Below are 16,404 nucleotides of genomic sequence, written 5' to 3' on the forward strand. Positions count from 1 at the left end.
CACACGCACACACACACACACACACACACACACACACACACGCACACACACACACACACACACACACACACACACACTCACTAAGTTGATCTATCAGTAGGGAGTGAATGTTTAACACTCCGGGCTGCTTAAATGCATTTGTAACTACACTCTGATCTCTTGTGCAAACGCAAACACACATCGAGTGAACGGTGAGCTTGCATCTGTAACAACATCCTCAGCAGTCTTGCTAATCACCTCAAAGAGCCTGACCTCGGTGTCAACCCCCTCGGGCATCAGCTCCACCCAGAGGTCCAGTCAAACTTGATGGGCATAGCAGTGAATGGGCCCTGTGGTGGAGCTGCGTGATCGGGTCCTCCCGCAGCGATTTCAACAAAATACCACTTCAAAACGTTCCATTGATGTCCGTCAGGGAACAAAGGCATTCCTGTTGCATGAGTGTTCGCAGCTGGTTACGCAGTAGCTTTCAGGACTGCTTTTTGTAGCCGGACTCACATCGCAATGCATTCAAGTTCCTACTGCCTGTTACTCTGCTACACGCAGCACCATTGTGCATATACGTTGACAGAACGCCTTTCATAAATACGCACAAACTGGGACCATTTCAGGGTGGCACTTGGTGTGTGGCCTCTGTGGCGGAGCTGCATGCTGGGGCCCAATCATCAGGTGTCTGTATTCATAAGTTCTCTAATACTAATAATAATGTCTAGATAAATAAAATGATTTGTGAGGTTGTGTAAACATTTACAGAATTATTATGTTGTCCGTTTTGCTCTACCCTGTGCACTTTCATTTTTTACCCTTATTCTGTGTCTCTTTTTCTTTGTCTGGCTCGCACCCCTCCAGTCAAATTTTAATTAAGATTCAAATGGCGTTGTTGAAATGACATGGAAGTCGCACACTGCCAAGCTATTGTGATTTAAAGATCAGCCCAAACAAAACAAATACACAGAGTCTGATAACATCATATCTGTTTCCGTAAAGTAATTAATAGGAAAATTCATTTCTATAGCGTTTATGCACATGAAGATAACATAATTAAACTTTTATAATTAAAGCTGCAAATGCGTAACTTGCGTCTCTTTATCATCATCTCTGTTTAAAACGTAACATTGCGGTTTACTTTACGTAAGCCTATACTTTTCTTTACATGAGACATATACCCAACAGCTCAAATTGTAAATCATTGTTATAAGCTTATGAAATGGGGTGAAGGAGACTTTATCCCAATACAAAGCCAGTAATGGATTGTTTAATAAAATTATCTCTCCATTGATTTTTGCTGTAGGAGGAGTGTCGTAATTACATAAAGGTGCTGTTGAACCATGATGGAGGACTGTTCGTGTGCGGGACAAACGCGTTCAATCCACTGTGCGCCAATTACACGGTGAGTGTTCCCAGAATGCCCTGCAGCCTTCACTGTCTTCCCAGCGTTTTCCCATGACATAACTTTGTAGGCAAAGTTTAATAATACACAGTCATTAAAAGACCCCATTTAATCTGTATTTAGGACAAAATATTTTTTAAAACTTCTGTTTGTCTTTGTGAGATTTAGCACTTCTGTCCTTTCACTTAAGAGATAGGTCACCAAAAAATGTTGACTTTCTTTCGTCTGTAGACCACAAAAAGATTAGTTTTGATTATATTATATAAAATATTTTAGAGTGTGTGGGTAACCAAACATCAATGTCTTTCATTGTATGGACAAAAAACCACCGAGACATTTCTCAAAATATCTCCTCTTGTGTTTCATAGAATAAAAAAGGCATACAGGTTTTGAATGACAAGAATGCATTTTCTATTCCTTCAAGATTCTGTTCAGTGTTTAGAAAATTGTTTTGTGGGTGAATCTCCCAAGACACGCAACCCCAAAATCAAAATGAATATTATATATTTTACAAATGAAAATGCCCAAAAAAATTCTGCATCCATGCCAAGATCTATTTTTATCCCTAACGAAACCTTTTATTCAAAGCTACCTAGAAGAAACATTTTTCACAACAACAAACCTTTTGTGCTTTATACGGTTTCAAAGCATCAACATAAACAAGCGTTACAGCGCATGCACATTTTTTGGCCCAAACTTCTGGCAACATCCGCCATTAGCTAGTTAAAATGATGTCTAGCCTGTATTATTTCCGGTTATTAGTAGAACTGTTACTTGGCTAAACTTAAATGCGTCAAAGTTACACGACCCATTCAACAAATTGTTTATTAATAAAACAACTAGGGCTGTAAAGTGATTAAAATTACATTATGTGGCGATTAATTAATCTAATTAATCGCAAATTAATCACACATTACATTTGGGGCAAAATTTATTTTAAAGCCATTATAAGACAATACAGAAAGTAGCTTCAGATGTTCAGAAGATAAAACAGCCAATGTTTTGTTTTTTTATAAGCTGAAATATTATTTGTATATAGTCTAATTATAGACCAAATTAGTTTGGTTACCAATGTTAAGAAATATCTTCACTTTCCCCAAAGAAATGGTAATTCAGGTTTAAAACGACATGAGTGTAAGTAAATGTAAACAAGCAGCATTTTCTTTTTTGGGCAAACTTTCACAATTTATTAGTATTGTAATTATTTAACTTTTTATTTTAATACTGTTAAAATTCTTTTGAAGAATCAACAACTGCCAGTAGGTGGCAGTTAATGTCATTCATTTATTGGATTCACTGAATTCGTTCGGAATGCAGGAAATGACTCTTTATGAATGAGCCACTGATTAATCGATTCACTCAAGAAACACTTTTCCTGAGGCTTTATAGGTACTATTTTCATTAAAATTTAAGAAATCAGACAATGCTATAAAATATATCGTAATAGTAATTTCTTATTTATTTAACTGTTGTACAAAATCAACATGACATGTGCACTCGTAGTTCCCTTTCTGTCGGTCTCTCGACGTTGTGTCGAACCGACAGAATGGGGTTTGTCTTGAGAACCTATCATCTTCTGAGTATTTAGAAAACGCCAATGAAAATTGGCGAATGAAATTTGCATGCCGGGCTCCTCCCCGGATGTCCGGGTATAAGAGGGAAGCCGGCGTGCTCATTCATTCACCTTTTGTTCTTCAGAGCCTACGCATCTGATGAGCTTCTCTATGATCTTTGGTGATCATTTGTCTGCTGGAATCTACGACGTGGACAGCGGACGGTCCCTTCCTGCAGTGACTCTCCCCTGGGCATCTCGGCAGTTCCGGAGGTGTTCGAGCAAATTTCCTTTCTAAAAGAGCAAATTTCTCCAGCATGGCTTGTCCCGCTGTTCTCATGGGTGCAACACACTCATCGAGGAGGGGGACGGACACGATGCCTCCTTCCAGTACGCTGGGGCAGACGTTGTGGATACGTCCTGCCTGCACTGTGGGCGGTGATGATTCAGACGTTGCATCACGGGTGGCTGTGTTCCCACGGGACTCAGCCACCACCTCGTTTGCTCCCCGTTCCGTGGCGGCAGGACTACGGCCCTGCCGTCCGCTACGGCAAGCAGCGAGGGTGATATGAGGATTACTGTGAGCGATAATCCGCCAGCCACTGGCTCACGGACCGTTCACACCTCGTCTCGCTCGTCTGACCATTCCCCAGGAGACGGTCCACCGTCTTTTTCCTCAATCACGTATTCGGACACGATGCGTGATGATGAGATGTCTCTTGCAGCATCGGGGGGTGACGTACTGCCATCCGACTCTGACGATTCCTCCCTCCCTCAGGGGGTCGAGCCCAGGAAGATGCGGACGTTGAAATGTCAGCCATGCTTTCCCGGGCTGCCGTGAGTGTTGGGTTGCAGTGCCCGCACTGCCTTTCCTGGCGCTCGCGGCTGGCTACATGGCGCCTCGGGTTTGAGCGCGGCTCCAAGCTGCTCCCGCCCCCAGTGCCGTGTTTACCGGAAGTGCATGAGGAACTTAGTAAGACCTGTAACGCCCCTTTCCGGCACGTTTCACGTCAAACAAAGTTCCGTTACCCTCTCTTCCCTCGAGGTTGAGACAGCTGGAGGATACGTCGTTGTCCCCCAGGTGGAGTATGCCGCCGCGTGCTCGTGCCTGTCGGCTACGGGGGGGGGCTCGACCTAGACTCCCGTCCAAAGCATGTGGGGTCTCGGCATCTCTGGTGTCGAGAGCTTACATTGCGGCGGACCAAGCTGCCTCCTCTCTCCACGCTATGGCTCCTGCCAGGCCAGGGCGTTGAGAGAGCTCCACGAGGGTAAGACCGACCCACCGCGTATGCAGGAACTCCGCGCCGCCACCGACCTCGCTCTACGGGCGACCAAGGTGACCACGCGGGCCCTGGGTCGGATGATGTCCACACTTGTGGTCCATGAGAAACTCCTCTGGCCGATCCTTGCGCAGATGAGTAGCGCTGAGAAGGTCCACTTTCTCGACGCACCCGTCTCGCAAGGGGGGGGCTGGTTGGTGTTACTGTCGAGCCGCAGCGGCCCCGCTCAGCCCCCGCCCGTCGGGGGGGCGCGAGACCCGCACGCAGTCTACCCCGGAGGGTTCTCGACAGTAAAGAAGCAGTCCTCCGTGCCGCGACTCGGCCGCCTCGGCCGTCGAGTCCCGTGCACTGTCTGCTTCCCAGCAGCCCTGGTCCTCTTCGATGCCCTCCAGCTCTGGCGCCCCCCACTCAGGCGCCCCCCCCCCCCGAGGAGACAGCGAAGAGGAGACCATCGCCCCAAAAGCAGCCGCGGAAGCGGCCCTCATGGGAAGACCTCAGGGGGATCGAGGCTACCATTGGGCCCGACCCCAGCCACATCGCTGGGAAGTCGGATAGGGACGGATCCTGCCCCGTCTCTCCATCTGCTGGCCCCCTCCGGGGGCCTAGCGCCCACTTACTCTCAAAAAAAGAGAGTTTCCTCTCTCTTTCTGGGTTACCACAGCCGCTCTCACCCTCTGCACGACGGTGAACGGCAAACTCGACGTTGCGTCATGGCGAAGCGCAATGTCGAGTATAAACACCAGCCCTCAGCACTCTCAGTCAGACAGTGCGTTGAGCTGCGCAGTCTCCAGGCAGGAAAAACAGCAGAGCCGATCTCCTCCCCGGGGGACCTCCCCCGGCAAGGAATCCGTACTGCTATCCATGGAACCACCCCCCGGGGGGACGATGAAAAAGATCGTACCTTTAGTCCCTTTTCATTTCTGGGAGCCTGTCCGGCTTCCCAGGCTGTCAGGCTGGCTAGGGAAGAAGATCCGTCTCGGCTACGCGATCCAGTCGCCTCACGCCCGTCAAGTTTCAGGGCATCCGATATACCTCAGTCAGAGGCTAGGATGTTCCCGTACTTCGGGCCGAGGTTGCCACCCTTCTGGTGAAGGGAGTGATCGAGCCCGTCTCACCAGCCGAGATGTTTAACGGGTTTTACAGCCTGTACTTCATTGTCCCCAAGAAAGGCGGGGGGTTGCGCCCTATCTTGGGTCTGTGTGTTCTGAACAGGCACCTCCACAATAGCTGCCTTTCAGGTTGATAACGCAGAAGCGCATCCTGACGTCCGTCAGGTGTCAGGACAGGTTCATGGCAATCGACGTGAAGGACGCTTACTTCATGTCTCGATCCTCCCTCGACATCGGCCGTTCCGACGGTTCACGTTTGAGGCACGGGCATATCAGTACAGGGTCCTCCCCTTCGGTCTGTCCCTGTCTCCACGATTCTTTACAAAGGTCGTGGAAGCCTCCCTTCTTCCCCTTAGGGAAGGAGGTGTGCGGGTACTAAACTATCTCGACGACTGGCTCAGTTTGGCGCACTCTCGAGATCTGTTGTGTACACACAGGGACCTGGTGCTCCGGCACCTAGATTGGTGGGTCTACAGGTCAACTGAGAAGAGCAAGCTCTCCCCGGTGCAGAGCGTCCTCTTTCTCGGTATGGAACTCGACTCTGTCCTCATGAGCGGCCCCGGTCACCCCCCGCGGGGGGCGCGAGACCCGCGATGAGGAAGCCCGCACCCACGTGGCCTCCCAGAGGCAGTGCGACTGACTAGCGCGCCCGATCAGTGTTGAACTGCCTGAAGCTCTTAGACAGTCAGCGGTCCCCCTGAAACAATTTCAGAGGCTCCTGGGATACATGGCATCCTCGGCGGGGGTGATCCCCCTCGGGTCGATGCACATACGACCGCTGCAACACTGGCTACAGAGTCAAGTTCCTTGGAGAGCGGCACACCGGCAGCAGGCGTATGGTCATCAGGCTTTTCTGCCGACACACCCTAACCCCCTGGTCTCCATGACCTTTTTGCGGACAGGGGTCCCCTTTGGGATGCCTCCCTGCAGGGTTGGGGTGCCGTGTGCAACGGGCAAGCAGTGTCGGGGCGGTGGACGGGCCCCCGCCTGCGTTGGCATCTCAACTGCCTAGAGTTGTTGGTTGTGCTACTTGCATTGAGGAGGCTACTACCTCTCGTGCAGGGTAAGCACGTGCTGGTCCGGTCGGACAGCACAGCTGCTGTGGCGTATATTATTGGATTCGCTCACGGCAACTAACATGACTCGCCCGGCGCCTCCTCCTCTGGAGTCAGCAGGTGATCAGTTCCCTGCGAGCCACACACATCCCAGGCGTCCTGAACCAGAAAGCCGATGCGCTCTCTCGTGGCAACTCCATCCCCGCGCAGCCGGCTCATTTGGGAGAGGTTCGGCCAGGCACAGGTGGTCCCGTTTCCTCCCCGGACTCCACCCATTATCCGCTTTGGTACTCCCTGTCCAAGGCAACCCTTGGCACGGATGCCCTTGCGCACAGCTGGCCGCGGGACAAGCGGAAGTACGCTTCCCCCCAGTGAGCCTCAGTGCACAGGTCCTGTGCAAGGTCAGGGAAGAGGAGCATCAAGTGGTACTAGTTACGCCCCTTTTGGCCTAACCAGGACTTGGTTCTCGGAGCTAAGGCTCTGACAACAACTCCCCCCTGGCCGCTCCCCCTGGCGAAGAACCTGCTTCCCCAGGGGAAGGGGCACGTTACGGCATCCCAGGCAAAACCTTGTCTCCATGTCTGGACGGGATGAGGAGATCCTGAGTGACCCACCCCCGGTCTGGTTGGGACGTCACTCAGGCTAGGGCTTTGGCCACTGGGCGGCTATACGCCCATAGGTGGCGCCTCTTCTCGTCCTGGGGCTCTTCTCGGCGAGAAGACCCGCGGAGTTGCTCGGTCGGGTACGAGCTGTCCCTTCCTCAAGAGAGACTGGGGAGTAACCTCTCCCCCTCCACACTGGGAATGTATGTAGCCGCTACAGCCGCTCATCATGACCCAAGTGCTGCGTAGCCTCTGGGACAGCACGACCTGGTCATTAGGTTCCTAAGGGGCGCGAGAGGGTGACCACCTTATCCGCGCCCCGTACCCTCTTGCGACCTAGGTGGCGGGCCTCAAGAGGCCCCGCCCCCTTCGAGCCACTCCGGGTTGCCGCTCTTTATCAGTCTTGATAAAGACGGCGTTCCGCATGGCGCTCATCTCCAAGAGGGTAGGGGATCTGCAAGCCCCTCCGTGTCCACAGATTGCCTAGAACTCGGGACCGGGATTCTCACGTTATCTTGAGACCCCGCCCCGGCTACGTGCCCAAAGTTCCCACCACTCTCCCGAGAGACCAGGTGGTGAACCTGCAGGCGCTCCCACCGGGGAGGAAGACCCAACCTATCCGTGTTGTGTCCAGTACGCGCACGGCGCCTCTACTTGGACCGCACGCAGAGCCCAGAAGCTCTGAGCAGCTCTTTGTCTGTTTCGGAGGTCAGCAGAAGGGAGGGCTGTCTCCAAACAGAGGCTGGCGCACTGGATCGTGGATGCCCTCGTTAGGGCATACCGATCTCATTTCGCCCCTGCCCGTTGGGAGTGAGGCACACCCCTCATGGGCACTGGCTCAGGGCGCCTCTCTGGCAGACATCTGCAGAGCTGCGGGTTGGGCTATGCCCAACAACTCCGTGAGGTTTTAATACCTACGCGCGGAACCGGTGTCAGCCCGCATCCTGGCAAGATGTGGGACCGGCAGCTGGTAGGGCGTACGCCTGCGAAAGCCCTTCCCCCTTCCTTAGGGGGATCAGCGGCTATTACGCCTCCCCTCTTTCCCCCACTGGGTAAAGAACAGGCATTCCATCCATCACTAAGCACCCTTCCAGGGGACAGGCTGGGCAGAGCAGCCCTGCCCCCTTAGGCCGGGGAACAGTTGAGTTATCTCCCAGATGGCTCTAACCGGACCTAGTGCTCCAGACGTGGTAACCCCCCCTCCGTGGGCTGTTCCGTCTGATGTATCCTCATGAATGGTTCCCACCTTGGCAACCCATGACCTCCCCAGGTGGACTCCCACCTTGCGGTTAACTCCTGCAGTCCGCACATCTTTCCCATGAGTTCTCCCCTGATGGTGAGACCATGTGGTGTCTCCACTAATTCCTCCCTACGGTAGGTAGTGGCCTCTGCAGCGCTTTTTCCCCCGGGGGGGAATAATGCTTACCCAGTGGCCCGTACGGTGCTGGACGGCTTCTCGCCATTTAGAGAACTAGGCCTCCGCCCGTGACGGCCGGTGACAGGGGCTTCCCAACTTTGTGTAAAGCTCAGGTACCCCTTCCTCTCCACTGGAGGGTCATAATTTCGCGTTAGCGTGTTCGTCTGACTCGCCCAGGCCAGTCAACGTCGCTCCGCAGAGATTGTGACGCGGCTCAGTGCTGTGGCGTTTTCCATAGGAACCCCATGCTGTCGGTTCGACACAATGTCGAGAGACCGACAGAAAGGGAACGTCAACAAACAAAGACCAGACGTTAACTTCAGGCCAGGCGCGTGCTTCCGATGAAGCCGTGTTTAGAAACACATCATGACAAGGATCCTTACAAGTATATTGTCCCTTTAATTGTCATAAAAAATATTGTAAAAACCATATGCTCTTAAAATAGGCTTTATTTTTTGGTTAAGTTATAAAATCTAAATTTGAGAAAAGCCAGAAGGTTTCTGTTATACTGAGACAATTTGGATGTTCTTTAGTTGTCAGATAAATCCACAGGCACCACAGATGTGTTTAAAGTGAATCCTTTTTTTAGACACACAAGCGCACATACGCACACACTTGTTGTGTTCCCATGTTTTATGGAGACATTCCATAGACACAATGGTTTTTATACAAACTGTATATCATATTCCCTACCCCTAAACCTAACAATCACACAAAACTTTCTGTTCTTTTAGATTTTCAAAAAAAGTTAATTCTGTATGATTTATAAGCTTGTTTCCTCATGGGGACCAAAAAATGTCCCCACAAGGACAAGGATTTTTGGATATTGTCATCTTTGTGGGGACATGTTGTCCCCATACCGTAGGGTTTACCCTACCCACGCACACACACACACACACACACACACACACACACACACACACACTGTTTCCACTTTTGCTTGAAGCATGCGGAAATCATAGCAGCACTTGTGAATGTGTCCGGAGATATGTGTGGTTTATAACATCTATCAGACTGTCAGAAAGTGTCACATCCCGTCTTTACAAGATGTGTGTGTCTGTGTGTGTTTGTTTGACTATACTGTGCAGATCCAACTTTTTCAAATAAATCCTCACAAATACAGTGCAACATGTCAACTTAGCATTGCCATCACACACCTACCAAATTACACTACAGTACGTTTTACTTTAAAGAGTAATGTCTAAAAGATTTTTGTCAGGGTTAGGTTTCAGAGAAAGATCTGTGAAAGGCTGTGAGATGTCCTCATTGACAAATAGAGAAACCTTTATGTGTGTGTGTTTTCAGAGAGACACACTAGAATTGGTCGGAGAGCCCATCAGCGGAATGGCGAGATGTCCTTATGACCCGAAACATGCTAATGTGGCCCTGTTTGCCGGTAAGCTGCTCTTACCTTATGTTATTATCTCTCAACTGCAATTTATTTATTTCATCATAGCTCTTTAATCTTTTCTAATAACAGCTTTGCTTCCAGCGAATGCACAACACCATAATGTTTAACACCGTTTCAATTATAGCTGTTTTAATTTTCCTCCATCGATGCACTTAACCGCAGCTTATGATCATCATTACGCTCAAGGACGTTTCATTTCAGCTCTTTGCATCATCTATCATTACGGCATAATGTCGATGTGTACCTCTGGTTATTAACCGCTGACCTCTGCCCTTTGACCTCAGAGGGAAGCCTGTTCACAGGGACGGTGACCGACTTCCTGGCCATCGATGCTGTCATTTACCGCAGTCTGGGAGAGAGTCCGGCGCTGCGTACCATCAAACACGACTCCAAATGGTTCAGAGGTATAGTTTTGCTTTGTTCTGTTCTGTCATCTTAAAGGAATAAAGAAACCACTACGTTTAACCAGCTTTCCTGAAAACTTGCATTCGTTTGGCCAGGAGGTGTCTACCTGTTGCTCTTTGAAAGCTCAGTGTAGACACGGTGTTAAAAGGATAGTTCACCCAAAAATAAAAATTTTGTCATCATTTACTCACCCTCAGATTTTTCCAAACCTGTAAAAATGTCTTTGTTCTGCTGAACACAAAGGGCGATATTTGGAAAAATGTCAGTAACCAAACAGATCTCACTCCCCACTATGGTAGTAAATGGGGGATGAGATCTGTTTGGTTACTGACATTCTTCCCAATATCTTCCTTTGTGTTTAGCAGAACAAAGAACTTTATACAGGTTTAGAACAACCCGAGGGTGAGTAAATGATGACAGAATTTTCATTTTTGGGAGAACTGTCCCTTTAAGCAAAAGTTTTCATTTGCTTTCCGTTACATCTCCTTGATGTCTAGGAGAAACAATTGAGATATTAAAGATATCTCGTCTGTGATTATTCTCATTAAATAGATATTTTATTTGTCAGTTGCACTGTACATGCACAGGCAGTACAAGTGTGCCGGATTATTCATGTGATGCTTTTTTGTAGTTTTCACAAAGATATGAGAAAAAGTTGAGCATATATTGCTAAAATATTCCTTTGAAGTTGTTTAGGGAGTTTGTTGTGAGATATCACCTGCGTTGTTCCCGGAATCCTGAGGTGGATTTTAAAATAGTTTCAGGAAACAGGTCACAGCACCGCATTACGGGTGTTACAGCGTTAACAAAGCCAAATGGGATTTGTGTATTTGTTCATTTTTAATTTTTTACCCGAGTTGTTTTTTCACAAATATCAAAGACCTTGTAACCACAGAAAACTGAGCAGAATCTCATTAAGATGAGAATAGGTGGATGTACATAAGGTCGAGTTTTCTGTTTGTTTTTCTGCAATATATCTATATGAGAATCCTTCAGAGAGTGAGACAGATGCAGAGCTGCGTCTGCTTTATAAAACACATTCAACCAGAACCACTAAATCTTCTTTCATCTTTTATTTTTTTAAGAGGACACGCATGTTTTATAAAGACTATCTCAGCTTTGTTATCATTTAGTCTCTGTGTCTCTGTCTTCCTCACACCCTCTGGGTCTGTGCATATGTTGTTTGTTTAGATAAATGTTTTTATAATGAATGATGAGTGTTTACTTAGTCGAGCTTCAGTTTACTCTCCAAGGGAAAGCTCTTTGTCTGCTGTTTAATGAAGGCTTGTATGTGTTCATGTTTTTCATACAGAGCCGTATTTCGTAAGTGCTGTGGAGTGGGGGCCTCATATCTACTTCTTCTTCAGAGAAATGGCCATGGAGTTCAACTACCTGGAGAAGGTGGGAAACATATGATACGATGATGTTCACAGTTTGCTTTTTGAAAAATCCAATCACAGATCTCTCCACCATGGACCTGAGTCAGGGTAGATGCCATGTGGACATGAGTTTTACAGACCCTTTAGAAATAAATCGAAGCTGTGTGGGATAAGCTCTGTTCAGTATTAGGGCTGCTGTGTGATTTCTTGCCTTCAAAAATAATTATAGTTTACACATAATATAGTTCTTAAAATAATTCTAGGTTTCCTTGAAATGTCGACCGTCTGGTGATTAGTTGGATAAACAGGTCAGAGAGGCCCAGAAATTGTAATAATAGAACAATTCCAATTGTGGTTTTATATTTTTATTATCATTTCATAATAATTGATGAATAATTCCAAGTGCTGTAAATTGGCACACATAAAAAAGAAAGAAAAGCATTTACATCCAGTACATGAATTCTCATTGTGATATACTGTACTGTGCATACACTACCATCCAAGTGAAGGATCACATGACTGACATGTATTTTGTGATCTTAAAAATCATTTGATCTTGAGGCATTTGCTTATATGTTTGAAATTACTTTAAAAACATAAAAATGTTTTGAAATGGGTGATTTGGACTAAATAATGATGAAAGGACAACCAATTTAAGAGCCCATAAATTCAACTACTTCAATGATGTTTTGTAGTTGTTTTGATGAGGGTTATTTTATATTTCTACAATCTAGACAAAATTATTAATGAGAGAGAGAGAGAGAGAGAGAGAGAGAGAGAGAGTGTGTGGCATTTCAATCATTATAATTTGATGATTATTTGTATAATGTATTCATCTGGAGAAAAGACACAACATTTCATTTACACACTAGGTACATAGATTAAAGAGAATAAAGACAATTGTTTCTCAACCAGGGTACTTCCAAGGTGTCCTCAAGATGACTTCCAATTATAGAAAAAGGACTAAACATGCATTAAAATCATCTGAAACAACTGAAATTCAAGATACTAAGTGTTTTTATATTGAATATATAATGAATGTTTTCCTATTTGTGATCTAGAATAGTGTGGGGGGACCTTTTAATATGATTGTGGCCAATGGGGGTCTTACTTTAAAAGGTCTGTACTTACAGATATCTTAAAGTTGTAGTAGCGAAACAACAGCCAGTAGAATTCTAAGCATCAGTAGATGGTACTTTTTTGTTGTTGGGAAACCTTGGGAAATATCAAGTCACAAAAGTGACTTCACAATTGAAGTGCTGAAAAGCAGTTCTCCAGTGAATGACTCTGTGAATAGAGACAGAATGTTTTCTTTCTAAACATGTGTTAGGTAATGGTGTCCCGCGTGGCGCGCGTGTGTAAAGGCGATCTGGGCGGCTCTCAGCGCGTATTGGAGAGGCAGTGGACATCGTTTCTGAAGGCGCGTTTGAACTGCTCGATCCCAGGAGACTCGCACTTTTATTTCAACCTGCTGCAGTCCACCAGTCCCATCATACGCATGCAGGGCAGAGACGTCGTACTGGGGGTCTTCTCTACACCTTCAAACAGGTACACACACACACACACACACACAGGGAATGGAACTGTGTGTGAGTGATGAATACTGTGCCGAAATGTCATTTAACATCCCCTTCATGTGAAGAAGAAAAAGTTTTGAGGTTTTAATTTGTATATGAAGTAGTAAATATGATAAATAATACAAATGAATAAAGGAGCAGATTCAGATTGTAGATTCAGATAAATGTTGTTTTTATCATTTTTTTAAATAACTAAAAATAATCTCATTCCAAATACTAATATTTAACTTATTTAATAGGAGTTTATATATCATGGTCATATCTCTTGTGCCTGCTTGTATGCATACAATTAAAATACTTTATTAAATTACTTTTTACAGTACTTAAGAAAAAAATGACCACAATGACATTACTGTAGTGAGAATTGTGCGGGTAAAGAATTTGTAAACGGATCGAAAGCCATACCAACATTTAATGGAAGTGGAAAAAAGTTTGACACACACACACATGATTTCGCCTCTTAATAGTCGGCTTCGAACCTGAGCAGCACGAATGAATCCAATTTCAAGGCAATGTGGATTTTGTTCTTTTGATACGGTCCCCCAAAAAGCTTTGTTACTTCAATAGAAGAAAAATCAGCTCAAGAGTTGCACGAGTTTGATTGCCTTGTGAGAAAGTCTGTTTAAAATTCTGTTATCAGAGATGTTTAGAAATGACATAAACACATTTCGGTAACACTTTAAAATAATGGTCCGTTGTTAACAAGTAACTATGCAGAAAGTAATAGGTAGTACTACATTAACACTTCTATGGAGGCTATATATGTAGAATATATCCATTCATGTTTTGCTATTAGGCTTTTGGTATTTGTATTTATTCATAAATTTGTTTCCACAAACAACCTATTTTTTCACTTTATGTACGTTAATGTTGAGATTAGTAATTAATTGTTTTTTCTTTATTAATTGGTCATATTTCGCAAGTAGTTCTCAATGATGGCATTTTTCTTTAGTAATTATCAAATACCAAATAAGGAACTACCTTTGTCCTAAATTAGCTATTACTTATTGCTTAGTTAATCTTGCTTCTATTCTATATTAGTTAATAGTATTAAGGTAAGTGTTAATGTAGTACTACCTATTACTTTCTGCATAGTTACTTGTTAACAACGGACCATTATTTTAAAGTGTTACCCACATTTCAACGATAAGCACAAGACTGAAATTTCTACAAGATTGGATGGAGCTCGCTCATAATGTTTTGCAAATTACAACAGCAGTTGTGACATCTGTCATAATGTAAAGAGGGCGAGAGAGAGTTGAGACAGAATGCTAGAAATATTTGTTTAATAAAATTCCTTTGCATTTTCTGGGCAGGAAGATATCTAGGCCTACATATGCCGTATCTATACAAAGATGTCCTGCGAGAATTACATTTAATCTCGAGCTTTAATAACTACTTGCCAACTGTATGCTCTGTAAGAACCCCTCTCTCCCATATGATTGACATATCAATGCAAAACGTCTCCTTGGAAACCGGGTCCTATCACACAGCAGTTTTACAATGACAAAGCATACCTGCAAAGACCTCTGAGAGCAACATCAGTGGAAAAATCTTGAAACCTTTGACGATTGAATTTTAGCCCGACTTGAAAACGTCTCATGAAAAGGCGTTCATAACACCTTCTGAAATAAAAATAAGTCTGACTCTCAATAGAGGATAGACATTTACATACTGTGGACCAACAATAAAGCGGTTGAGAAGCAAAGAAAGAGAGAGAGGTAGATATAGTAGAGACAAAATGAATTACCAAACGATAAACTGAGCTTGTGGGTTTATGAAAGGGAATGAATCAGTCTGTTCCGTGTGGAAGTAAATGGATAAATGGGGTTGAGTATGTAACGGAGGCCAGCTAGTGAAGAGCTGTGCAATGTGTAAACCTCACTCCCCGACCAAAAGAGACACTCTAGCGACAGACGCTAGAGACTGCGGTCTTTAGCCTCCTCGTTAGAGCGCCCGTCTCCCATTCGGACCGACGCCGGTTCGAGGCCCGCGCAGAGCGGGGAGAGTAGGACCGGTTACAAGTACAGTACATAAAACTGGCCCAAACGTTGTTCCACCAGCCCTTTGCATTTGTCCCAATAACTTGTAACATACTGTAAGCGTATATGTTATACTTTAATATCGGAGGATGAGGTCTGCTTTCCCAAGATACCTCTTGTTGGATCGTATACGATTAGAAAAGAAATGAGCTTTGAAGTTATCTCTGCTGTGTTTGATGTGTTTATGTTTTTACATTGAGAAGAGCAGTGCAATCTCAGAAAGAGGTTAAAGGTCCAGTGTGCCTTTCTTTGTAGGATCTATTGCCATGCAATATCTATAGAAATGCATTATCATTTACATAACTATGTCTTCAGAGGTGTATAAAGACCTTACATAATGAAGCATTGTGTTTTTATCACCCTAGAATGAGCTATTTCTATCTACGCGGGTCCCCTTACATGGAATTCGCCATGTTGTTTCTACAGTAGCCCTAAACGGACAAACTGCCCTAATGTCATGATCTCGGTCACTTGGGTTCCCGTGTCCTACCTGTGTGTGTTCTGTTGTGTGTCGAGCTCGTGGCACTTCAGTTTTGACAGAAGGTGTCTCACCCTGCCCCGTGTCTCCCTTTTGGTATTTATCCACTCACTCAGGTGGCAGATCTGCACCTCCAGATCTCCGAACTCCGGCGCAAGGCCGTCGATGCTCGCACACCTTCTTTGGCGCGTGGACTTTCCATCGAGCCCGAACCGCATGCCAACAACCCCCCTTTGTATAACGGGGATCCCAACGCATGCCAACCTTTCCTCTCCCAGTGCGCGCTGGTTTTCACGCTGCAGCCCCGCCGCTACGCCACTGAGGAGACAAGAATTGCTTTTGTGCTGACTCTTTTGACTGGGCGTGCCTGAGAGTGGGGAGTTGCCGTCTGGGAATCCCAAGCCCCGTGTTGCGAGTCCTTTGCTGCTTTCCGCGCCGAGATAGTGGTGCTTTTTGACTGATCAGTTCGAGGAGACAAGGCGGCCGCCCAGCTCTCTCGTTTGTCGCAGGGACGTAGTTCCGTGACAGACTACTCCATCAAGTTTCGGACGCTGGCGGCTGCCTGTGATTGGAACGAGGGCGCGATGCGCCCGTGTTTTCTCGATGGTCTCAACGGCGCTATCGCTGATGAAATCACCGCTCTGGAGGTTCCGCGGGACCTGGAGGATCTCACCAGCCTGTGCCTCCGGATAGAGAGCCGCATCTCTGCC

At 46.2% G+C, this 16,404-nt stretch overlaps 1 protein-coding gene and 1 long non-coding RNA gene across 3 annotated transcripts in view; one reads left to right on the top strand and one right to left on the bottom strand.

Annotated features, from left to right (window-relative positions):
• Positions 1-16,404, top strand: part of sema6ba (sema domain, transmembrane domain (TM), and cytoplasmic domain, (semaphorin) 6Ba) — a 172,967-nt gene that overhangs the window by 108,202 nt on the left and 48,361 nt on the right. For both annotated transcript variants that reach the window (XM_057333539.1, XM_057333540.1), the window contains exons 6-10: positions 1,289-1,387; positions 9,708-9,798; positions 10,098-10,217; positions 11,531-11,619; positions 12,928-13,145. In XM_057333539.1, the coding sequence (XP_057189522.1) occupies positions 1,289-1,387; positions 9,708-9,798; positions 10,098-10,217; positions 11,531-11,619; positions 12,928-13,145 (617 nt within the window). The remainder of the gene's footprint in view (positions 1-1,288; positions 1,388-9,707; positions 9,799-10,097; positions 10,218-11,530; positions 11,620-12,927; positions 13,146-16,404) is intronic.
• Positions 13,029-16,404, bottom strand: part of LOC130554106 (uncharacterized) — a 57,022-nt gene continuing 53,646 nt past the window's right edge. The window contains exon 3 of the long non-coding RNA XR_008962946.1: positions 13,029-13,135. This is a non-coding gene — a long non-coding RNA (uncharacterized LOC130554106). The remainder of the gene's footprint in view (positions 13,136-16,404) is intronic.

The sequence above is a fragment of the Triplophysa rosa genome, linkage group LG5 (assembly GCF_024868665.1).
Source record: "Triplophysa rosa linkage group LG5, Trosa_1v2, whole genome shotgun sequence".
NCBI classification, from domain to species: domain Eukaryota; kingdom Metazoa; phylum Chordata; class Actinopteri; order Cypriniformes; family Nemacheilidae; genus Triplophysa; species Triplophysa rosa.